We start from the raw sequence: 26078 nt of genomic DNA on the forward strand, positions 1-26078 counted from the left end.
CATTTATATATTGCGCCACACCTGTGCACCAATAGACCATAAATATAAGCATAAACATAAGTAACTCAACGGATAAAAACCGGCACATGCGCATCACACCCATAACCAATGTGCATGTGTCAGAGCAATCAAATCTCATCTACAGATAAAAGGACAATAAGAAAAAAAAAAATATATAATATATATATATATATATATATATATATTAGTGTGTGTGTGTGTCTGTCCATAGCTAAATAAAAAGTATAAAAGTATTAATATAGAAACTACATATAATATAATATTCTACTAGCTATAAAAAAGGTGCTACTTCGAAACCCTCATTAAGCCTTTTATAGTCTTATTGTCCTTTTTTCTGTAGATGAGATTTGATTGCTCTGACACATGCACATTGGTTATGGGTGTGATGCGCGTGTGCCGGTTTTTATCCGTTGAGTTACTTATGTTTATGGTTTAATTTTATAATTAAACTGCAATATTACTACTTCAGTTGGGAGAAAAAGCTTTTAAAACTAGCTGCGTGATCTTGTGCAGCTCCCCCTCGTGCCGCCAAAACCGCTCTGACCCGTCGAGGGATGGACTCCACAAGACCTCTGAAGGTGTCCTGTGGTATCTGGCACCAAGACATTAGCAGTAGACCCGTTAAATTCTGTAAGTTGTGAGGTGGGTCATCCATGGCTCAGACTTTTTTTTCCTGAACATCCCACAGATGCTCGATTGGATTGAGATCTGGGGAATTTGGGGACCAAGTCAACACCGTTGACATGTTTCTCAAACCATTCCTGAGCAATGTTTGCAGTGTGACAGGGGGCATTATACTGCTGAAAGAGGCCATCAGGGAATACCGGTGCCATAAAGGGGGTGTCCTTATTCTGCAGCAATGTTTAGGTAGGTAGTACGTGTCAAAGTAATATCCACATCCCTGGAACACTTGTGGTGTTCAACTGCGTTTCGGGAACACCCCACACGACCTGCCATTGTGGAGATGCTCTAACCCAGTCGTCTAGCCATCACCAAAGTTGCTCAGATACTTATGATTTTCTTTTTTTCCCTGCTTCCAACACATCAATATCAAGAACTGACAGTTCACTTGCTGCCTAATATATCCCACTCCTTGACAGGTGCCATTGTAACAAGATGATGTTTTTTACTTCAATTGTCAGTGGTTTTAATGTTGTGGCTGATTGATGTATGTAACAGAATATAATACATACAAATAAAAGCTAAGACTGACTTTAATAAGAAGTATCAGATTTTGGAAAGAAATAGCAGGGCAAATTAGGTTGAGGAAAGTGACCGTCCCACATGGTCTTTCTCATAAGGTACAAATAATTTGATGGTTGAATGAAAAGTTAGCCTTTATTTGTGTGTGATTTTAATCTGTGCTTTAAAAAAAAAAAAAAAAAAAAGTTCTTCATTTGTTGGATCAAAAGTAAATGTGGTTTTCGTGGTCTAAACTTGGCGCATGCATTCTTTCTGGTGCATTGTGCTCGACTAGTTTGTGTACAATATTGAAGCTTTTGATATATGTTCTTCACAGATGCACCTTGTGTACTCTAAGTCAGAACAAAATGTTTCCTCATCTCTTGTGTTTGTCATTGTAAGTGCCAATGGGTGACCTGACTCATTATTTCTGCTACGAAGACAGAAATATACAGCAACATGTACTAGTATGTTGCTTTGTGTTGTGTATGAAATATAAAAACAATAGGAACATACTTATTGTGGTCTATCCATAAGAAACCTTGTTCACAAAGTTTATTTTTTTTTTATTGATAACGAGGACAATAAATATAAGAAAAAAGCATTTCTGCTGTACAGTTACTTTCATTATTGTTGTTCATATGTGTTGGCATCCTAGTATAGGGAATGTCTACAAGGGCAATAACTGGAAAGAACTTTTTTGTTTAAGGGTCCTAAGCACCTGTGAAGCTGCCAAATACACACTCAGAAAATCACAACCCAATAAACACAATTTAACAAATGAACAATTTTTCCCTCAATTATATATATTATTTTATTATAAGGGGTGAATGTTTTTTCCATATCTCATGGTTTGTTTTGAGTGCAAGATGCTGCCCCTGCTTTCATATAGCACCAGTTTGAGGAGGGGTGAAGGAAGAGCACAAGAGCTGTGGCTCCCTCCTACCCTGCATAGAGCAGTACCCTGCATCGTCTCTGTGATCAGAAATGTCTGTACTTCAGCCTTAAATCGTGCTCATGTCAAGCCACCTGTTATTGCAGGGCCCCACTGCAGCCAGATTGTCCATTATGTGGTTACCCTTCAGAATGCCCACCTATTTACAATGCAAGCTACACACAGAAGTGTACTTATCTGCATGCTCTTTAATACATAAACACATACCTCTTTTTTAAAGCTTTTGTGTCTCCGTACTTGGAACCTCTGCTGTTTTAACAGATATTCAGCAGTACAGCGATAATTTACATGCATTTTTACAATTTTCACTGTGCATGCATATGGCTGAGCCCTCAACAACCAATTATAATTAGGAGTAAAAAGTAATTTTGTTTACTCTTAATTACCCATCATGTTTAATCTAAGGGATCTTTTACACCGTGCCTTGTGCACTTTCTGTATCTCAAAAAGAACTGTCCCGGGATGCTTCCTCTCCCTGGGAGAGAGCATATAATATCATGTGTGCTATGTGCAAATGTTGGATGTTGGCCATCGAGATGGACATGTGCCCGCACCGGAAAAAGAGGTCACCCAGGAGTGACCTCTGACTCCATCTCTGCAGGCAATATTCAGTATTTTACCTCTGTGCAGTTCCCAGTAATCGGAACATATTTATCAGATGCATATGTGCAGAATAAGCAATATTTCATTGTGAATTTCTGTGATGAAATTCCCAAAATACAAATGAGTTGTTACTTGTAGCAGTGTTTGTTTGCATTTCACGGACCCTGGTTTAGCAGTGTGTATCCATGTGGAGCGATGCATTTGCATATTGGTAAGTATGTACCAACCAATATCATACGTTTTGTTTGGAATTGATGATTGAGCAGGACTATTCTATAAAGGCAACTTGTTATAAATTATTATCATAGGCCAGGAGTGGCCAACCAGTCAGAGACCAAAAGCCAAAATATATATATATATAGCTACGACAAAGAGCCGACTTTACCTTTTTATATATATGTGTGTGTGTGTGGTATTTACATATGCCACACACCCACACAATACCTTGCTAAGCGGAAAAGAAAATATCTAACATTGCCAAAATGTTCAGGATAATCATAGTCCGCACAGGTCTGCACTGCACAGCTCTTACCTTGCTGCTGTGTCCAGTGGAAGAAGGTTCAAAGGGTACTTACAGTCTCTTCATAATACCTGCCATCAGACCTCCCCAAGTGCACCTTTCATGCCATCAGAATTCACCACATTCCTCATACATACCATCAGACCTCCCCACATGCCACCAGATCTTTCCACGTGTCCCTTAATGCCATCTCACTTTCACACACGCCTCTTTATATGCTAATCAGTCTCACAACATTCCCCATAAGTGCCAATATGCCTTCCTACATGCCTTGAGATCTACCCGCATTCCTGATACATGCCGTCAGACTTCCACACATATCCCATACATGCCAATCAAACCTCCACACATTCCAACATCTCCCCAAATGCACTCAGAGTACCTTACATGTCTTCAGGCCTCTCGCATGTCCCTTACTTACCTGGCACGTCTCACACATACGCTGGATCCCGCACAGAGGAAGGTGGGGGAGAGCACACTACAGCTTTTCTCCTGCTTCCCTGATTGGATTGCTGTAATAGGGTGACCTTCCTGCGTTATGCTGAGGAGGTCACATGACTTGGTTCCTCTCGGGCAGCAGAGCTGTCAGAAGTTCACTTGTCTACGGCTGTCATCACCCGGAGCACTGTCAGCCCCAGTCAGCCAGGAGCCTCCATTCCAGGTTCAAAGAGCCTCCTGCGGCTCGAGAGTGTTATAGGCCAATACATGCATATAGCTTTTGTAAATGTCAGCGGGTCTGAGAAAATGAAGTTGAACAGTGCGACTGATTTGCAATAAGGAAAGAATGCAAAAAAACCTCACTTTTTCAGTGTGCCTTCACATCCAAAGATGATGATTGGTGCTGTAATAATTAATAGTTTGCAGCTATAGCCACTTTTTTCAAATCTCGTAATGATTGATTTCTAATTGTCAAAAATCATATTGGCCTTTTGACAGGAGGAGTATGGCAATCCATACCGTGCAATAATATATTACATCTACAAAAGCTTCTGTTCCCGAAATGGTGAATAAATTTAAATAAATTGATGTACGGAATATGTTGGCGCTATATAAATTGATGATGATGATGATGATGTCCAACAAGTGTGTCTGAGTGAAACTGTAGGTTAAAGTCAAATGTATAAGCAAGTCGTGTGTTCAAAGGAGCATGCCATCAATCGTTATTCTATGCCTAACCTTAACTGCAAAAGATGACTTTCACTGCATTTACAATTTCACTGTAACTTTTCTTTGTAACTTATTGGAAAAAACACCCCTTTTCTCATTAATTTACCTACATTACGTAAGCAGAATCAATATTCTGTATTTCAGATTGTTGTGTATTGCATCTAGAGTCTCACCAACTGCACGCAATCCGTGTGATTTAAAATCTGCTTATACTAGATTTAATAATTTCATGTTGCAGGATTTTTGTGTCAGAGAAATATCTCTAGGTATGATGGATTAGAGAAGCAGCATTGCTTTTACAGTATGTTTCTATATGGATTTTCTTCATCTGTTTTTTGTTTTATAAATTTAAAGTGTTTGTCGAGGGGCGTCTGCCTTCGGTGCATCTTGAGTCCTAGGGGCAGAGGTCAACCAATGATAATGCTCAGTTTCTCTTCCTCTACAGAAGGATTGCAAATGATGTGTGTTGTTGGGGTGTGTATGTTTGTGTTTTTTTTGTTTTTGTTTTTTTACAATGCCTATCAAATTAATTCCTGGCTGTCTGAGATAATAGTAATATAGATTACATTATTATGCAACCATCATCTTGCGTTAGGGGACAATTTAACATCTTTCTCTTGAATGCCACAAAAGCTTGCCCCATTCTTAACTAACTGTTTGGTTCTGGCTGTAATCTCTTGGGAAAACCATTATGAGTCAGTAGATGGTGGTATGAAGCCTATATTTTCAATAGTTTCCATATACTCCTAATATTTTCATATTTTGAGGATTTCCCTTTGTGATAATAGTCACTTCTGTTAATTCATTTGTATCTTGTTCTCCGCTTAGCATGTGTTAAATGTACAGTGTTTTCCATTACGTTGGAGTTTTATGTTCATTAAACTTAACACGTAAAAGCAGATGATTCCTCAGAATTTTTTGCATTGCTATTTCATTAAGTTCCTCTTTTAAGATAACTATGGAAAGTGGATAATAAACTAATAAGTACTAGCATGTACTATGCTGATATCTGAACTGTAAAACTGTTTAATGGAGTAATAATGTGTCCTATTCATTTAGATGCCAATGACCTATCCACAGGTGGAGGCAGCCCTTTTGATATCCGAATACTTTAGGAAATAGTAACCTCACTTATGCAAAGAATACCTTGTGCCTCAGTTATGCTATTAGTACATAGTAATTTGATAGAATAGACAACTATGAATATACATGAGAATGCAGCCTCCCGGGAGACTCCTGAATTTTTGGGAGGCCTCCCGCTCTCCCGAGAGAGTAGGCAAACCTCCCGGTTGCTGCACCTTCATCAAGCTAAGCAGCGGGGGGCTGGGCTTATGACGCAATTTGAGCATCATCGTGGCCCCTCCCTCTGCTGTACTAGGCTATACATTGTGATGCCAGTGTAGGGAGCGGGCCAATGGCACGAATCGCTGCGCCCCGCCCCCACATGTGCACCTCCCCCATCGATCTCCCGGACAACAAGTGGCCAAAGTTGGCAAGTTTGTGTATATTGTCACAGCCTACAAAATGGCTGGAACTGGGTTTTGGGTGCAAAACATATTTGTGTCATTTATAGTAATATTGCACTGTGTTACTTGTACTTAATGACAGACAATATATGTATTGGTAAGAAATGGTAAGGTTTTGTTATCTATGAATCCCATACTTGCCTACTCTCCTGGAATGTCCGGGAGGCTCCTGAATTTCGGGGAGTCCTCCCGGAAGAGTAAGCAAAACTCTCCCGGACCTTGCAAAATGCCATAATTCACGGCATTGAATAGCAGGGGACTTAATTGTGTTAAGTCCCATCCCCTGCTATTCAATACCGTGAATTTATGTATTTTATGGTAGGGACGGGGTTATAGTGACGTAATGACGTTGTCATGCCCCCTACTACCCTCTGTCACATGATCTGTACTTTGATCTCCCTGAGTACAGATTTAAAAAGTTGGCAAGTATGATCGATTAATTCCAGCAATATACAGTATATGTTTATACTGTATTGCCAATAAAGCAAGTTTTTAACAGTATAGGCTAATTATAAATTGTATTGGTGGTTTGCTTATTTTGACCTACTTTTCCATGATGATCCTTTTATTTTTTTTTATTTTTTTTCTTTCTGTTTTTGTAAGTGAATCAGTAGTCGATGTGGGAATTTGCAAAGTGGCGGTATGAAAATGGAATGGAGTGTGATGGTTTATAATGAAGGCAGTAGGAGACGTGGTGGTTTGGCATACTTTCGTATACATCCCACTTCCACCACTGAAGCGAATAGTGCAGTGTGTTAATGACAAGTACATTGGACTGCTGTTAACTCTAATAAATATGCAAGTAAAGAAAGCAAATACTTTGTTCTAGAAGGTAAAGTTTAGTATTGATTTGATCATTATATATTGTGGATTTGGGTTTTGAAACACAAGTCACAGAATCCTGGCAACAAGGTCTTCTGGAACTTGTTTAGTACCCTGATACTTCGAAGATCTGCAACTGTTTATGTCTTGTTAAAGAGGACAAAAACAATGTTTGGTTTTTTTTTTTAATATATTTTGCATTATATATTATTTTTTTTTAAATTGTAAGAATGCATGTTTTTGATGGCTGACTTTCTTTTCTCGCTATAGGTGAGAAGGTTGCATTGACAAACTTGCAACCATGAATATGGTAAAGAGAATCATGGGCCGGCCTCGGCAAGAGGAATGCAGCCCGCAGGACAATGCACTTGGTTTAATGCATCTAAGGCGGCTTTTTACTGAGCTTTGTCATCCTGCCCGGCACATGACTCAGAAGGAACAGGAAGAGAAACTTTACATGATGCTGCCTGTCTTTAACAGGGTATTTGGAACTTATTATGAATATACCTTTTTGATAGATTTGATTTGATTCTCCATAGAATTTACAGTGATGCCTCACCACCACTCGTATTTAGGAAACCACTTGACTAGATCATTCACTGAATCTCATAACAACGATATACATTCTGTCAGTTATCAATCAAACTTAACAAGATGGCGTCTGTGAGGTCATTCTTAAAATTAATACTCTCCTATATTAAAAACAATGACTTATATTTTGCTTAGTAGAAGTATGATGCTCTCCTATCTGAAATATGTTTTATTCAAACATTTTTAATTCAAGCACTCTTTCAATTGGTGGAAGTTTGCCTCCGATGTGACATTGTTCCATTTGAGTGTATTTTATTTAACTTGTGCTGTACAAGCAATATGGTCCTTTTTTATGCAAATTTAGAGTGATGATAAATTTAGGTTCTTGGTGGAGATTTACTAAAGTATAAAAAAATAAAGTGGAAATGTTCATGGCTATAATTAACTTGTAATAATCTAATTTATATGTAAACAAAAAAAATATTAGAATCTTCACAAAAAATCTTCATTACAACTTAAAACATGTCTTCACATTGATGTTTTTGTTTTTATAAGATTGAATATCTGGGAAAAAAATAAAAGTAGATGACAAGTTGGACATTACCCAATTGTTTTATTTGATTTCTTTGACTAATTATCTTTTTAGTAGGGATTTGCTTTACAATTTGTTTTTGTTTGTAGGTGTTTGGAAGTGCACCACCCAACACAATGACAGAGAAGTTCTCAGACCTTCTGCAGTTTACTACCCAAGTTTCACGACTGATGGTGACTGAAATACGAAGGAGAGCATCTAATAAGTCCACAGGTTTGTTACTAGTAATATAACAATTCTTTAAAAGACTAAAAAGTCCAATAAAAAATGTAATATATATTTTTGCTTTTTACACAAATCATTTTTAAGTGTCCTAAGACATAGAATGGCTATGGATAAAACATAATAATAATAATCTCTTGGTTGTAATTCTTGTAAACATAAAGAACACAATTTTTTGTTGGAATTTTTTTCATATGAAGTAACGACAACCCCTTGTAATAAGCAGAGGAAATGATTCCATAAGGAGTACTCTGTTTTCCCAATAATCATGATCCTAAACCCCAGGAGGAATTAATGATTCTAATGCTAATGACTAACCTTATTTTCTACATTCCTATTTTTATTGTCACAGCAGCTTCTAAAATCTAGATAACTAGTGTTTTTATGTGAAGTGCCACTTTTATGACATATGTACATAGTCAAAACTGGTTACCATTAAAACATGTCATTCAATCGAGTAGAAGTAGGGTCGAAACTCCAGTCCACAAAAAGCCTAGGTGTGCTTCGGTCATTTGCCCATTCGTGTTCTACATAATGATCCTCCTGTTGACATGATATATATGCTAATAAATATAGATTTGGGTTTATTTCAAAATAAAAAAATAGCTTGCTTATTCCTGTGCTGTCCTGTACCAGTTCACCATTGCTGATACAGAGAACTCTACTGCCTGAGACTAATGGTGCACTCCAGCATGACAACATTGTTGGCACTATAGCCCCTCTCACTGACATGTGCGCACCCGGCATCATCTACAACAGGCATCTGATCACCTGAGGTCTAAGAGAAAAGTTCTCCATCCTTATTATATTATGCACAGATCATGAATCTGATTTGTTTGTTTGTTGTAAGTAAACACATTGGCTAAGCTGCATATTAAAAAAAAAACAAAACCCAAAATAAAGTGTGTGATGTCAAATTATATTTATATATATATATATATATTGTGTGTATGTAATAATTTTTTTTTTTTTTGAGTCACAGTATTAATTTCATCTCCATTATCCGCCCATCCCGATAATCTATATGCTAACAATGTATTCATCCAAGTGAAAAAATTTGAACTTTCAAGGCTATGATCAGTGGTCCAATGGACTATAATCAACTGCTATTTGGATAACACAACTTTTTTAATACACAATGCTTTATTTATAAAATTGCCAGTGCAAACTGAATGGGAAAAACATTATAGTAGTCATCATTTATACATCTTGTATTCCAGAGGCTGCTAGTCGAGCCATTGTCCAATTCCTAGAGATCAACCAGAGTGAAGAAACCAGCAGAGGGTGGATGCTCCTTACAGTAATTAACCTATTGGCCTCATCTGGGCAGGTATATTCTTACCCATTACATTTTACAGTGTATTTTCATATGTCTAACTATGTACGTCAGAAAACAAGTACTGTACAGTCAAAGCCACTTTTTGGCTCCACCCCCACCCCAAAAAAAATAAAATGGGCAAATCATTGAAAGCGTAAAATGAGAGAACACTTTTACGACACCAAACATTTCATGTAAAATGAAATTAAAAAACAAAAAAGCATTTGGGAATTGACCATAGCGGTATTGTACTTTTAAACAGGTTTTCTCAGCATGTACAAGATTTGAAGACGGTGGAGTTTTCATGAAATAAACACATCCCTACAGTACAATAAAATGTTAATTTAAGGCAAAATTCTTAATCTCAATAAACCTACTCTTTTCTGTATACTGTATATATGGTATGTTTTGCTAAAATACGAGCTGCTGTAATGATCATTTCATCTACTGTACAGCAGTTCAAAATATGAAAAATGTAAATGGGAATTGACTAATTTTATAAAGCCCAAAGTATACATTTGGTTATATTGAATAAAAGCTTAAAAACATATAAAATATGTCCCAAGCACATTTGCAGGCAAAACATGTACAACTTCAAATTTTGTAGTTTTGATAACTGACTCTTGAATAAAAAAAATGTTATATTCGCCAACCTACAGTCTACAATTTAATATACGGCTTTTGTATTAACTACACCTAAAATCCCACACAACTGTAAAGTGTTTTGACTGTGATAATGCATCTATGATATTTATTGATACATTAGTACATTGACGATATAATTTTTGTTTCTATAGCCTATATAGTAAATGGACTCATTAAATTGACATGCCATCTGCTGTGATGGAAAATCAATGTATAATCATTAATCCCACTGATGACATCTTGTTTTTTAGATCTTCATTTTGAAATCACTATTTAATTGCCGTTTAATTTTTCTATGTGTCTCTTACCTACCCAGAAAACTGTGGACTGCATGACAACAATGTCGGTGCCTTCCACCCTGATTAAATGCCTGTACCTGTTTTTTGACCTCCCACACGTGCCTGAGGTACCTGGAGGAGCAGAGAATGAGCTGCCCTTGGCAGAGCGCAGAACTTTGCTTCAGAAAGTCTTTGTTCAGGTAAACTTTGATTGCCAAGAAATACAATAAAACATTGATTGGCCATATGCTTCAAGCTTTGTCAATGGTAAAAACATCCTTTTGCGTAGAACTAAAATATAATAAAATGTTTCCTAGGACATTTACAGGACTAAATCATCATCATCAGCTACTAATTCTGCAGTGCTATAAAGAGAAATAACTCACATCAGTTCCTGCCCCTTTGGAACTTACAATTCAAATAACATACATAGAAAGAGAGAGAGGGTCAATTTTGATAGCAGCCAATTAACCTACTAAAATGTTTTTGGAGTGTGGGAGGAAACCCAAGCAAACACGGGAAGAACATCCAAACTCCACACTGATAACTAAGGTCATGATCGGTAATCAAACTCGTGACCCCAGTGCTGTGAGGCAGAAGTGCTAATTGTAGCTCATTATATTGCCTGGATGGACTCTTTGGCATATACCCTACAGCTCTTAGACTTCAACTCAGGCCTGATCAGCCTTTTGCTATCTTATATGCTTCCTCGGTGTCAGCGCATAAGAGATTCAACCTTTTTAATTAAGGGTGAACTACCATTAAATGTTAACTTTTGTGGCCAAATATATGAATATTTTAATTGTGCTTAAAAATATCTGTGAGGACATCGGGATTGGAGCCAAAGCTCACTAGATACCTGGTCCTCTAGGTTTCCAGGTCACACAGGTAAGGAGACAGGAAAGGGATAATAATCCCTTTTATTAAACAAAAAGTGCACACATAATCAACAGTGTTTCCCAAGGAGAAACTTGTTCCTCCACCAAATATAACAAGCGTCAGAAAATCACCAGTGCAAGTAAAAACTCCCCAACAAAGTTCCCAGCAGGTTACCTCCCAGCACAGAGTTCTAGCAGGCCCAAACTCCTGGTAATAAAGTCCACAGCTGACAATCCAAGTGGGCCAGGGTTTCTGATCTGTAAGGTGGTCTGTGTATTTTGCTGATCCCAGCCGCTCAGCCAACTCCACCAGCTTGCTTGGAACCTGGGTATAAGTCCCCTACCGATATAGGCTCACCAATTTCCCAGAATCTGCGCGTGTCTCCCGATTGAGTGGTGACAGAATCAGTCCTAGAGTTACACAATCCGATCTGTCTCAAGAAGCTCCTGCTTGAAGCATTCCTTTCTGGCCCTGAGAGAATATGGTTACTCTCAATCAGTCCAAGTCCTTGCTCTCAGAATTCTCCAACCACCCCCACCCCTCCCTAGACATCTCCTCTTTGTCCCTTCTCACCAGACACCTGATCCTGGCCACCTCCTTGGGTCAACCCTCCACTCATTGCCCTCTTGTGATTGGTGCTGTGAAGAGTTTGGGTGGAAGTAGAGCATGACATCAGTGGTCTCCTACCTGCAGTGATGGTGCCATTCAGACTGTGTTGAAGAGTTGTTTAGAACAATAGTTATCTAAAATTAGGAGGTGGACTCTTCCTGTTCGCCAAGGTCCTGACCCTTCTGTTTTTAACTCCTTTCACTCTTTTTTTGATGTCACAGAGTCCACAGCTGTTTCACACTTCCTGTGAGCTGCCTCCCCCGTCTCTCTCCCCGGACACCACAGCAATAACAGATCTAGTCACCGGGTGGTATTTATAACCAAGTGGACCACGGTTGTTCAGTTGGCCCACTGATGACAGCTCGGGTTGGCACGATATTCCCAATATAAGGCCCTGGTCTGTCACAATGTCAAATCTTCAATAGATCAAGTTTTATAAAACTTCATTGTACCTATCTCATTGCTTCAAGTTAGTGTAGTTGGATGCCCAGAATTATTTCAGTCTCTTCTGTATGTAAATAACAAGTGTGACATTTTTTTTTTTTAATTTTTATTATTTTATAAAGTAAACAGTTGTGACCTTTCAGCAAATGATAAATAGTGCAGTTTACCTTAACACTGCAGCCACAGTGTATGGTTCGTTCCAATTTAACAATGACCCCAATATATTTGAAATAGATCATTAACCAAAATAACATCAAAAGCTGTCTTTCTGTCACAGAGACAATAAACTGCTCTTTGAATATAGGCCCACCTCTACCCATTTCACCAGACTGCGTAAATTGTTGGCTTTACGTCTTTGTTTGATGGAGCATGGGCGGCTAGAGCTCAGTGGTCTGAAACATTAGAAGACCTTTGTATGCTGAGAACGGCAAAGTAGCAAAATCTTATTTTTTCAGAAAAATGTATGAATAAATAGCAATTTACAATCATGTTTTTAAATATTTTGTGTGCCTGGACTTGGATATTTGTCTCTCTTGGACCAGGGCCCTCTTAAGAACATCTTGGGCCCCCGGGCACAGCAGTGCACCGGGGCCCCTATATATATACAAAAAAATAAAATGATTATATATATATATATATATATATATATATATATATATATATATATATATATATATATATATATATATATATAGGCCCGTCGGAGGCAGCAAAAAAAAAAAAAAAAGACAATACTTACCTTGCGGTCAGCTGGCGATCCGGCTCCCTCCATGGTCTCCTCCTCCGTCGCGCTCCGCAATGGATGTCGGGCGGGCGTGGTGAAAGACGGCCCTGTCTTTGACCATCAGAAGAGTTTGATCTGCAATAGAGAGGTCACAGAGCACAGTCATGGCAACATTTGAGTTATTGATTCCACTTCAGTAACACTTCTAGGTATGTCTGAAAATAGGAAGCATATCAATAAATAAACTAAGGAGGAGCTAGTCAACTACTCCTCAAATAAACGCTCCATTTAATCACGCACATATATTCCGTTTGCTTTGGAGACCACTACAACCTTTATTTATCGACTGCTTTTCAGTCTGCCCTTAAAATATTTTTCCCCATCAAGGAAAAACAAAACCTATACTTGCTCTGGAAACACTTTGCCACGTACACCATTATAGCTGTATACAGTGGGGGAACATTTCTCTAGTTTCTAGTGCAGACTTCTTTCAATGCCAGACATCCAGATTTGATTAACCCATATAAGTGCTTAAATTTAAAGGTAAAAAGTCCTTTTGGGTGCTCAAAACCAAACAATCCAAGTTGCATTAAAACATTGCTTCCATAATACAAGGCCATCAGCAAAACTGCACCAACATACATCTCCTTGCTTGTTTCAAAATATCTCTCATCTCAACGCCTCCATGCTGCACAAGATCTGCGTGTCTCATCCACTCTCGTTACATGCTCCCTTAAGCGGTTACAGGACTTTTTTGGAGCTGCACCCTCTCTGGAATTCCCTCCCTCGCACAATAAGGCTTTCCTGTTGTCTTCAAGCGTTCTCCGAAAGCCCACCTCTTTAGTCAAGCTTATAATAATCCTCAACTACACTCTTAACCTCATTAGGTTACCCTATTACCACCCTTTACAAAGTTCACACAAGACGACAACCTTCTGACCCCCTGACCAACATCGTGATAGATCATCTAGCCCACTATGTACTTTTTACCTTTGCAAACTGGCTGGACCAATATGTGATATGTAGACTTAACCTTATGCATCAGACTCCCATTGTCCTATAGAGTGTAAGCTTACGAGCATGTCCTACTTACCTCTTTGTCTGTATTACTCAGTGTTGTTTTATTACTTCCCAATCTTACGAAATTTGCTGGCACTATATAAATAAATGTCGATGATATAATTTGTTTAGAAAGCTGGGTATTCCAGGAACAGAGTTGTTTTTTTTTTTGTGCTATGTTTCCTCGTTAAATTGACATTAACAATTTAGTGTGTGTATACATGTGAATGCACCAATAAAAAAATATATTTGCATAAATCTAACCTCTTACCACAGTTGCATTTGATTTAGAATACTTGATTGGTAACATTCAACAACGAACCCCCTAAAACACAGTTATATATCGTCACTACCATGTTCAAAATTGCCATATGAATCCACATTTTTTTGTTTGTTTTGTTTTTAAATCTGGACTTGAATTTAAGGTGAAGAGTCTGTCATGTGTCATTAATATTTGAAAGTGAAATAGTACATTGGTGGGCCAATCTTGGTCATTGTTGTTAACGTCTTAATATAATTTCTAGAGCCCCTATACTGCTGGTTACTAAATAATGTACAGTGCTGTTAATACACTATAGTCCCCATAAAGCTCAGGAAATGAGAACAGTAATATTTGCATCCGACATACAAATGGTGGTGATTGTACTCTTCAGGTGGTCAGTGGTTAGTTGGCGGCAGTATGTGTCTCATATAGAGTTGGGGGTAAACCCACCTAGAATGTACAATTTTTCACGTAGCCAAACCATGTTGCTGTGTGGTGGTAGGGTGATTAAAGTTAGAATGGCATGGCCTAGTGCAGTAAGGCAAAAAAGAACATTTGCCTCCCTTGGATCACAACATAGTTTGTCTTGGTGCAAATTGGCGCCCTTTAGCTGAATGTGTTCCTAAATCTATAGGCCCCTTTATCTATGGTGATAAAAGCTCCCTTATCGCTGCAGTTTATTAAAAAGAAACAATCAACAACCTGTAGCTGGGCAGCTGAGCGATGCTCTGCTCCTGTAATACTGGACCAGAGCGGTAAGGTTAACTTATTTCTTCGCTGGGCCTGTCTTTGTTAGGTGCATGTTTGAGCCAACTTGGTGGCTCACTTGTTAAAAAAAAAAAAAAAAGAGAGAAGAAAACACAAAATGTTTAAAAATAGTAAAAAAGGTTTTCATGTTAAAAAAAATAAAATTGTTTTTCAAGTAAAACATTTGTTTAATGATTTTCATCTGCTGTTGCTATCCTGAGATTGCCCGGTATGGGAACGCTATTGCCGGCAGTATCCCTTTGTTGTATAGGACTATGCGAGGTAAAGTTACATTGACGGAGAAAATAAACGTTTTCTCCAATGTTAGTTTTTCGCCCCCTCCTACATCAATGAGGCCTTATGTCTTGGGCAACTTGTGAATCTCTCCTTCCCTTAAACCACAGCATGCCTACTACCAATGTCAATCGGTTCTAGTAGGAAAGCATATGCACAATAAAACCACAGGAATGTAGAAAGATATAGAGCAGCCTTTATCCATGTCTTAATTTTCTCTCTTATAGAGTATATCTACCAAGCCACAAAGTCCAGACTGAATTAATTGTCTTATGAAAGAATGTGTAAGATCTCTTAAAAATGTGTAAAAACTGTTAAAAGAAAAATCAGTTCCTGAAGTATTAATTAGCAGTAGGTATCTAATATATATAAGCCTAGCGGCGTGTGTTGGTGTGTGTGTGTGGAAAAAACTATTTTCTCAGAAAGGGCTCATCCAATTGACCTGAAATTTGGTATACTGACATTATTTGACAAAAAAATTATAATAGTGAAGTCAGTTAACTCCATCATCCCCCCTTCCCCCCGTGGGAGGGGTAGTAAAGGCTAAATTTACCAGTTGAGGGCTCAAACTCTTGACCGTGTGGGTATTTATTTACCAGAGCCTGTGTTTGGTCATGGACAATTGTATGTCGCATTTTCACGAGTACGGAGAAGCAGTGATGTGAAAGTGCAGGTTATGAATACTGCCCTTCAAGGAAGACTGATTAAGCACAGCGATAAGGTGTTTAGCAGAAACGTTGTGTATTGAGAGGCTTTAGAACAGTAAGACGATGGAGATTAAGGATGTGGCGATGAAGATGAAGGATGAGGTGATGGAGAAGAATCATGAGGTGGTGACATGTGGACAAAACCACGTTAAAAAAGGGCGCTTATGTCGGGAAGTAACGCTCTTCCCCTGAGGAGGCCTGGCCTAGCCCCAAATGCATGACAAGAACTTTTTAACACCTTAAGTAGCTTGATTTGACTAGAATGCATGAGTATCATGCACGGGTTAACTGGTACAGTATATGCAAGTTTAGTTGGAATGCCCATAGGGATAGTAGCATGTCTGCCACTCATAATCTTTCGAAGCTGGTAGTGAATTTTCATCCTAGGGAGACTTGTGCTTAATAAGCTAGTTAAAGAAGAACTCCAGTCAAATGTGTGTTTTTGTTTTTTTGTTTTTGTTTTTGTTTTTTTTTAAATAAAATAAATCCCTGTCCTGGTAGTCTGCATCTGGAACCAACTTCCTACTGTGCTCACACTTGTCTCAACTAGTTAACTATCCATTTTCCTGGGATTATCGCTCTGGAGAACGTTGTATACAGTGAGCAAGTACGCTAATTGGGGCTTAGGGAAACATCCCATTTACCCGGAGTTTTTTTTCTTGAAGTAGTTTTTGTATAGTATAAATTGCACAATGCTTAGTTACCTTCTCCTCTCTCATTGATGATGACATTAGTTCTGAGTTATTCAGTCAAATAATTTGTTCTATTCGAATTTCAAAACAAATGATCCTTTTCTAATGTTAGCCCTTTTTTGTGAGTGGTTTAGGCAACATAAAGGTCACTGCTCTTATGTGTTATTAGTCCCTGGTAACTTGCTGGTTTTCAGGGTCCGCAATCCATAGCAACAGTCATCACTACTTATCAGGCAGAAAATGTTAACAAAAAACCTAAATATAGAAAACACTTTCAGATTATGAAAACATGAGGATGGTTGTTTCCCACCTAGTTTTACTGCCAACACATTGCATTAGAGCAATTTTGAGGTTCCAGCAGCTCTATAGACTATAAAACATTAATGTTCCCTCACTGGCTCTTTGCCAAGAACTGATTTGTTGTACAGCACTTCCAGGCAGGAATACCAGGAATACTAAATTCTAGGGTGAGTTAGAGTAAACTCTGCATCAGAAATCATTACGGATACTGCTGCCTTTGCAATAGTTATTTCCATCTGGCGTCGTCAGTTATCGATCTGTTTAATATCCCCACTGCAATTTCGTAATAGAATATTTGATAAGCCATCTGCCTCAATGATAATTCCCAGGACTAAATGAAAGATTTCAGCCCTATTTTAAGAAAATCATCTTCATTATGTTCAGTGTCATTTTTTTAAAAAAATTTTCACTACAAAAATGGAACCGAACATTATACTTCACTATTTTCTGAATGAGACTTCCAAATAATCCAAAAAGGACATTTTGTTGTTAGGAAATTGTCTTGTTTTTCTGTGATGTCTTCATTATGTCCCCACATTATGTTTTGTCAATTTAACATACTGTGATGAAGCTGTGAATCATCAGATCTATGCTGATTATTTTAACAACTGCAGGTCAGACTTTCACAAACCACAGCTATTTGCTTGTCTCAGGGCACGAACAAATCTGTTTCAATGTTTCCAGTATAGAAAGGCGATGAAAGCAACATATGGGCTCTTGCAAAACTTTGCTTCAGCCAGTGAAAACCCAGAAATATTATAGGTCCAAATATCAGCCTATAAAATTACAGAGGTTTGATTGCTAGGTATATAGTGAGAAAGAGCGGAAAATAAATAAGGAATGTGAGAGTGCAGTAGTTTAAGAAATAAATGTTGATACAATACCTGTTCTAATTATGTATGAATTGGCAACTGTACAGTACCCCCTCGTAGAACTTCATGTAGTATAAATTTACATAATTTTTTTCCATTATTTATTCCAGATTCTAGTGAAGTTGTGCAATTATGTGTCTCCAGCTGAGGAGCTGGCTCAAAAGGATGATCTTCAACTCCTCTTCAGTGCAATAACATCCTGGTGCCCCCCTTACAATCTTCCCTGGAGAAAAAGTGCTGGTGAAGTGTTGATGACAATTTCACGACATGGACTTAGCTTAAATGTGGTGAAATACATACATGGTAAGTAGCTGAATTGGTAAGCAGGATACCAATCGCTACCTTTTCTCTCAAGGGCTGCAACTATTGACTAGTGTAAACTATAGCTTGCTATTTTATTGTGTTCAAATAGAGCCATTATTTTGAATCTTTGCCAGTAATATAATGTACTACAGGTAATCGGAAAGAGCATTTCTCTAAATCAAAGTTATTGCTGCTGTTAACAGGATTCTCCACTTTCGATGGATTATGCGAAGTATAATCAGAAATGGATAAATGTCAAACTGATGTTCCTTCACTAGTCATAACTGTTGCACACAGGGAAAATAAAACCGAACACTGATAGTTTTTCATATGCTGACAAATGAGCCGATTTCACCAATTCCTTTGTCTTGACGCTTGTTTTATCCATACTGGAGTGAATGAGTCATTCCCCAAAGGAATTCTGCTTTCCCAGTGCCTATGTTTAAAAAAAAAAAAAAAAAAAAAAATGACACGCACTTCTTTTATTAAGTGACAGATTTTTAAGTAGCTGTCTATTTTTTTCCCCTCATGTTGTGAATTGATGTCACCTGTTCTCCTTTAGAAAAAGAATGCCTGGCCACGTGTGTCCAAAACATGCAGCAGTCAAATGATCTGTCCCCGCTGGAAATTGTCGAGATGTTTGCTGGGCTGTCCTGTTTTCTAAAAGACTCCAGTGATGTATCTCAGACACTGCTGGATGACTTCAGAACGTGCCAAGGATACGTCTTCCTCTCTGACCTCCTGCTGAGGTAGGACTACAACCAGTTTAATGCTTTTGGATTATCGCTAGCATTTCATAATTTGTGTGGTTTTCAGCCATTTTTCTGTTTTGTTTTTTTTTTGTTTTTTTTTAAGTGTAAAAATGAAATGTTGTTTGGAGTTTGCATCATTTAACCCATCTTTTAATCATTTTATAGTCACAGCTTAACCTGCGTTTTTGATAAGAGCCTCCTATCCATCTGCTTAATGGAGATGGTTATGGGGTTAACCATTGTCAAGTGCTCAACATCTGTATTGGCGTCTTTTAAAATGATTATATATGGATAACTGTTGTTTTAATAAGTATGAAAACACAACAATGTTTGGAAAGGACATGTTTGACATATGTTTCTAGGTTGTGGTTTCAGTGGAAATGTTGCAGTGCTGATATGGAAAATGTATATCATTGGAATATGATAGTTTTGAAATGAATGCAATAGGAGAAGTGGCGGTATGGCATACCACCATATACCTCCCACTTTGAGGAATGTTTATAGCAAATAACAAGAAGTGATAAACAAAATAAATACTAGAATACTGGAATATATGTGAGGTTATAGTGGTTTGTCCACTTATGGAATCAGTTGCTGGCCATCTGAAAAACCATATTATAGATCAATCAGTGACGTACTTTGCTTTAACCATGGGTTATTATCCCCTCAATATAAAACAGCTTGGGGAGAGGCCTAGTAGTAGGGGCATGGCCGGACATCATTGGAGATGTGAATTGGTTGTAAGAAACAGGAAATGATAGTACAGACAGAGGATAACCGCCTGTACCGAGCGAAGATGCAAAGTTATATCTAGCATTTTGTCTGCAAGAAGGGGGTTGTATTAAAACACACCCAAAGTGGAAATTCCCCTTAAAAAAAGAACATTGGAGGTTAGTATATCTTTATTTATCCAGTGCTTTATACATATTATTGAGAGCTGTGTCCTTTTTATAGTTGACAAAACAATTTTTTAACATTTGCTAATGCTCTATAAAAAGGACTAGCTAGATTATCTGAATCAAACATGACAGATATTATTCATCAGCAATTGGTAGCCAGCTTCAAATAGCAGATGTTAATAACTCATCACCCTTACTTTAGCCGTAGAACCAAACATCCGCCAGCTTTACTTCACTAATAAATGTCAGCGCACACGGGGAAGCTGTTCCTTTCAATTGTTCCCAATGTTCCCTTTATCGGAACACTGCGGTAGCCAGATTGCAACAGCAATTATACTCTAACAAAAGCTGCTTATCACCCAGGTGCCTGCCTGATGCTTTAAACTCTGACGCAAAAGTCTGGTTAAATAGTGGACAGATACATATGAAGTTCAAACAGCCAGAAAGCAGAGTTATGCTGTGCTATTATCTGTGTTATATTCTAGCTGCAGATAGGCGTTTCACTGTTAGGCAGCTTTTTACCTGCCCTGAATGAAATGCGTACGTATGTATTTATGCTAGATGGATACACATATTGGTTTCATAGATCAAAGCTCCATTCACGTCATGGGAATGTGTTACTGAACAAATGTCTATTCATGTGAGTAGTCTAGCAGACTGTTTTAGCTTCTAGGTGACCACAAGATGTAATTTCCTTCACAATCATTTATATTCGGTTTTATGAAAAATCTAACATTGCAACCTGTATAAAGGCCCAATTGCTATATACAGTTGTTATACATTGCTAGAAAAAAATGGCTTTGAAACCGTGTCTATTTCCCTCTCTGTGTATAAATGTTGATGTAGGCTAAAGTTTCTCTTACACTAATCCCATGTGATCAGTGAGAGCCAATGTAGTGAAAGTGGGCAACTTGCATAGTTACATCATTTTATAAGTGTCCAAGGACACTTTGCTGCTGAATTGGTGCATGTAAGCTTGTCACACATCTACTGTCTCGGTGACCTTGGAGCAGTATAGTCCCTATTCTGCTTCAACTTGATTATATTTGAATTATGTGTCTTAAGTAAATTCCATCTTGTATAGCTTGTGAAAATAAAAATAGCTGTTAAGAGTTACATCATGAGGAGAAAGAGAGCATTTTATTGGACAGTTGGTCTGTATAGTGACTGCACAGTAAGCATGGCCAACCAGTCCCCGTATTACTCATAACCAGTCATAGATGATGGATGACGTCACGTAAAATGGTGACTATAGAAGAGATTATACAGGTGCAACATATGTTTATTTGTGTTTTGTCTGTTTAATGTGTGGTTGATGGGTCCACTGTAACCGACAAATCAATAAAAGTACAAGTTGATCCAGTGTGAAAAGACCTCTTGTAACATTCACAAATATACCTTATTAGTCAGTCAGAAATTGTTAATAAAAACACTATCAGTAGCATCTTGCAGCATTACTGTATAGGCTTACCGATAGGATAAATTACATGCATAGAGAAAATACATCCCCCACAATCGCATGCATGATTGTACTGTTCAGATGTGTTGCCAAAAAAACCCTTACTGCAAGTTATAAGGAAATTATAAGTCACCAAGAAGCTTTGTGACCATATTAAAGCAAAAGGCTGCTTGTTTTTTTCATAAAGATGCTAATGCTCAGTGAATTTTAAGAATCCTAGCATCCATAATGAAGCTGTGTACCAGTTTGTTCAGTGCTATATTATTACCAGGTAGACTCTCTTCAGTTAAAGTAAGCATTCGGCCTGGACACAGGAGACACTTTATAAATTTAGAGGAGCAGGGTGTTCTGGGCTGAAGAGGGCAATGCATGACTGGAGGTGACTCTCTATCATGCAGGGCTGTATTTACTAGGATACTTGTTCAGGGGCAACAGTGAAGTGGTTTCAAGATTAATTTGGTTTTATTTGCCAACTATTTTTCTGAGTAAAAATAAGCGTGCGTAAAGGAGTGGGTGTCAGAAAGCCAATGAGCATGCGGTGTGAACATTTACTAATGCATACCTTCCAATTGTCCTGATTTCAGGGCTCTGGCCACCACCTGCCCACGGATAGCTTTGTCTCTCAGTAGGAAAGTAGAGCATTGATTGCTGGGTGCGCAGGTGTGCTGCATTGAAAGGAGGGTTTGGAGGTAGCTGGGGACAGACTAGTGTTTGGAAGTGATGAACATACCCAATAAGGACTTGGTCCTGCCTCTTATCCTGTGCAACATTGTACCCATTCCCCATCTTCAAAAGTTGGGAGGCATTTTTAAGTGCTTGTTTTATTACCTCACAATAACTTCCCATTCCCCCCCCCCTCACATGAAGCAAATGGAGTACTACTATTCAGCTATATTGGAGTATGGACCTCCTCTTCCACTTTGTGAGCTCACAGTACATTCATCTTCTGATGGTACTTGGGGCAGATGCAGTAGCAGAGAGTTATTCAAAAGAATTTCTTTTAAACAGCAGGATATTTGAAGCCCGATAGTGCAGGACCTGATAAGGGTTGTATTATTAACTCTACCCTAGGAATTGTGAGTGAATACACCCCACATTAGTAAAAGTCCCTGAAGTGTCTTCTGGTGAGATTGTGTAAAGTAATGTAATTGGAATGAAGCTTTTTTTTTTTTTTTTTTATGGGGAGGGTGGCATACATGTCACCGGCCTACCTACTTCACTATCCAGCCTAACATTAGAACAGTGCTCCTGTGCATGGAAAAATATTGTGGCAGGAAAAAATTATTTTTTAATTGTATAGATAAGGACCAAAGTTATTTCATGCCTTTGTGACTAGACTAGTTTTCACCAGTCAGATGGCAGTTAAAACATTAATCACCTTTTATCTGTTTGGTTGAGCAAATAAATATTACAGTGTATATGATCTCACTTTGGTAGAGTAGTGGAAAAATAATTTATATAATGGAAAAAGGCCTAAAATAGGATGAAAAATACACTCAAATGTGATTCCACCCTTGGTAATTTTCCACAATTAGTAAAATGTTTCCAGTTAAATGAATATAGGAATATGTTTGCATTTTCATTAATGGCCTGATGCAAGCGGCTTGTTGGTGTCTTTTAAGAAGGAATTTTTGCTGGTGGTTGTCATTAGGAGATTTTCTCACAGGCAGAATTCTGGTCCTGGCTACATGGCACATTTGGGGAGCCCAGGGGGTAAACGTATCAAATAGAGATTTTTGCAAGCTTAAAGTGGCAATAGTGTTTAAAGGCAAGTTTTGACTCTAAAGCCATTGGCGCTTTAAATTTCTTATGCAAATTTGCTGGATATCGGCGATTTGTAAAAATCGCTATTTGATACATTTACCCCCAGGACTTTTGTTCCCCAACTGTCCGAGCCTCTGTACTGGCACCAGCCACTTTGAGTAGGAGTGTCCAGTGCAATTCTACTAAGTAGAGAGGACCTATAGCAGTTGCAGATTTCAGGAATTTGTGATGGATACTTCGTGCTGGCCGTTAAATCCAATAAAAGATTGAGCACCATCACTTAGAGTGCAAGTTAGCTTGTGCAAATGAGCCAGTAATAATAATTGCAAAGTAAGTAAAGATATGTCCATTGCAGAGCTCTATGGAAGCTTTTTTCTGTAGAGCTCTATTCAAGAGCTGTGGGTGGAATATAATCCACTTGTTTTACTGCAGGGAAGATTAGTTTGAGTCCATGCAAAACAGCTCCTAGCTTCAGTTAATGGGGGTTCCTCTATTTATGTAGGGGGTGGAGCATGTTCATTTATGGACAGTTATCCCAAAGTTGATATCCCATCTAAGTTTATGGAACAGTCAATATTGTGGCTTGGGTTTTAGAAGTCCTGGGTACCTTGTAATTTAACAGAGGGCTCTTGGGCAGACTGTTGAAAATTAATCTAGTTACCATGCGTATGCAACTTGTTCCCTATTTCATTGAAAAGAAAATGAATGACTGTCTGAAAATGCCCGGCTTGCTCTCTTCCAAGATCAGGGTCAATAAACCCTTAATAATCTGTGTCTTGGAACCTCTATCCAGGCTCAACCTTTTTCACATGCCACACATGTGGTAAATCTATTGCTCAGCTTCAAAGCCGAATGACACTATCTGCCTTCAATTTGGCTCCAAATGTAGTTCGCCAAATGTGGCTAGGTCAGCATCTGGTCAGAGCACTCGGGTCACTTTCACACAGGGATCTGTTAATGTGGTTGGATGATAACCATATACACAGTCTGATAGCGGTCACCTTTTTCCCACAGTAACGATAGTGATCTGAAATATTTAGATAATTTGATTAATTATCAGTCCTCGGATATAGGCAAGCTGACCATTACTGGTCACTATTGCTGTCATTATTGCCAAAAGTGTGGCCAACTTTAACCATTAGGAATTTGTCTGTTGCCAATGCCTCACCTTCACCAAAACTGTTGCTCCTACCAAACAATGAGGAATCTCTCTAAATAGTAGGAGGGAGGGTGTTGAAAAGAAAAAAAAAATCATAGAAGGTGCAACAACAATATAAAATAAATACAGTTACTTGCCATTACTGGACACTAAATATTATCCCAATTCCATTATGGGTAGTCTGCACAGTTGTGTGTGGCCCAGATTCATGCCCATGTAGAGGCTTTAAAGTTTATTTGCAGTGTTTTCAACTTGTACTGTGGGTTTGTGTGTGTGTGTGTTTTTATGGTGCAGTCTGGTTGGTGCTGCAATTCTGTGTCAGGCATTATTACAACTTTGCCTAGAGGGTGTTTTCGACACACACTTGCAGTGATGGATAAGCTGGAAACGGAGTTCTATGGTAGGGTTTCCGTGGGAGAAGGAAGAGGTTGTTAGTTGGAGTGTAAAAAGAAGTGGTGAGCACTTAGGAGGGAAGACTAAAAGCATAATAAGTGATTGTAAAGAAGTGATAGAACTCGGACAAAGAGGATAGAGATTAAATCCTGTGCCCTTGATTGGTCGGTTGTGAGATATATAATGAAAACAATTTTGGACTCTGAGGCAATAAGAAATGGCTAGAGGTGTCAGAAATGTTAAGAAACACATAGACTTATAAGGGCTGTTTTTCTATCTTGTGCCCTGGACTAAATGATAATACCAACAGTCTATCGTCCCATTATTTGCCCGATCTTGAAAAGAAGTCAAGTCCCTATGTCTCACGATGGCACAAATCCTTCCTGCTGATAGTTGACAATCTGATCTTGACCAGCGTTAAATACACCTTACACCCATTTCCATATTATGGTGAATAAAGCTTGGAAACCATGATTGAATTTCCTGGTAATTTAAGTGGCCTTTTGAGCCAACGGAAGATATCGCATTTAATAAAATAAAAAAAACAATAGTTTCTAGTTGCTTTGATATATATTTCTAAGAAAGTTAACATATTGTACCTTATTTCAAATGCAAAACAATTTTGAAAACTGTTAATGTCTTTAGTGCAGGCACTTAAACATGTTTTTGCATAGACTGAAAAGTATGTCTATAAAACTCTGTGTTTTCCCCAGGCTCCATATGTCTTTCACTGCTGAGAGGTAATATTATGGTCTATATTTAGGCGTCATTAGATGCATACTGCAAGAAGGAAAATGTAATGCTGTTTCTCCTGTAGGCTAGATCAAGCTAAAGAGAACGAATCCAAAGATGCACTGAAGGACTTGGTTAACCTAATTACTTCTTTAACAACATATGGTGTCAACGAACTGAAACCAGCTGGTTTAACCACAGGGGCACCTTTTTTGTTGCCAGGCTTTGCTGTCCCGCAGCCTGCTGGAAAAGGTAAGTGGCTCCCTATTCGTGTTGCATTGATATTTTATCTAAATTACAACAGCCTTGCATTCTGCATCACTGGCAGTAACTTGTGCTACATGGATACTTTATACCAAGTTCAAAATATTCATAGGCACAATAAAAATGTTTAAGAGGAAACGGATGATCTTTAGTACAGAATTTCTATAGAACTCACTTTAGTGGTCCTCATCCCTGATTCCTTTAAAACTTATAATATAAGCTCCTTATACATCATTTTGTCTACTTTTTTTATAGGTTTTTTTTTTTCCCTCTTGCATTTTTAATAAACCTCCTGTGTAATTGGTGGTACAGTATAACCAATTATATAATAAATAACTAGTAATGCATGGGAAAAGAATTTAACATTGGGGAATTATGAAAA

At 38.2% G+C, this 26078-nt stretch overlaps 1 protein-coding gene across 3 annotated transcripts in view; it reads left to right on the top strand.

Moving 5' to 3' along the window:
* Positions 1-26078, top strand: part of WDFY3 (WD repeat and FYVE domain containing 3) — a 209299-nt gene that overhangs the window by 61070 nt on the left and 122151 nt on the right. For all 3 annotated transcript variants that reach the window (XM_075203228.1, XM_075203237.1, XM_075203247.1), the window contains exons 3-9: positions 7067-7277; positions 8009-8132; positions 9362-9471; positions 10421-10582; positions 18082-18274; positions 18837-19023; positions 25518-25684. In XM_075203228.1, coding sequence (XP_075059329.1) covers positions 7098-7277; positions 8009-8132; positions 9362-9471; positions 10421-10582; positions 18082-18274; positions 18837-19023; positions 25518-25684 — 1123 coding nt within the window. In that variant the 5' untranslated portion in view covers positions 7067-7097. The remainder of the gene's footprint in view (positions 1-7066; positions 7278-8008; positions 8133-9361; positions 9472-10420; positions 10583-18081; positions 18275-18836; positions 19024-25517; positions 25685-26078) is intronic.

This window comes from Mixophyes fleayi, chromosome 1 (genome assembly GCF_038048845.1).
Source record: "Mixophyes fleayi isolate aMixFle1 chromosome 1, aMixFle1.hap1, whole genome shotgun sequence".
In the NCBI taxonomy this organism is placed as follows: Eukaryota; Metazoa; Chordata; class Amphibia; order Anura; family Limnodynastidae; genus Mixophyes; species Mixophyes fleayi.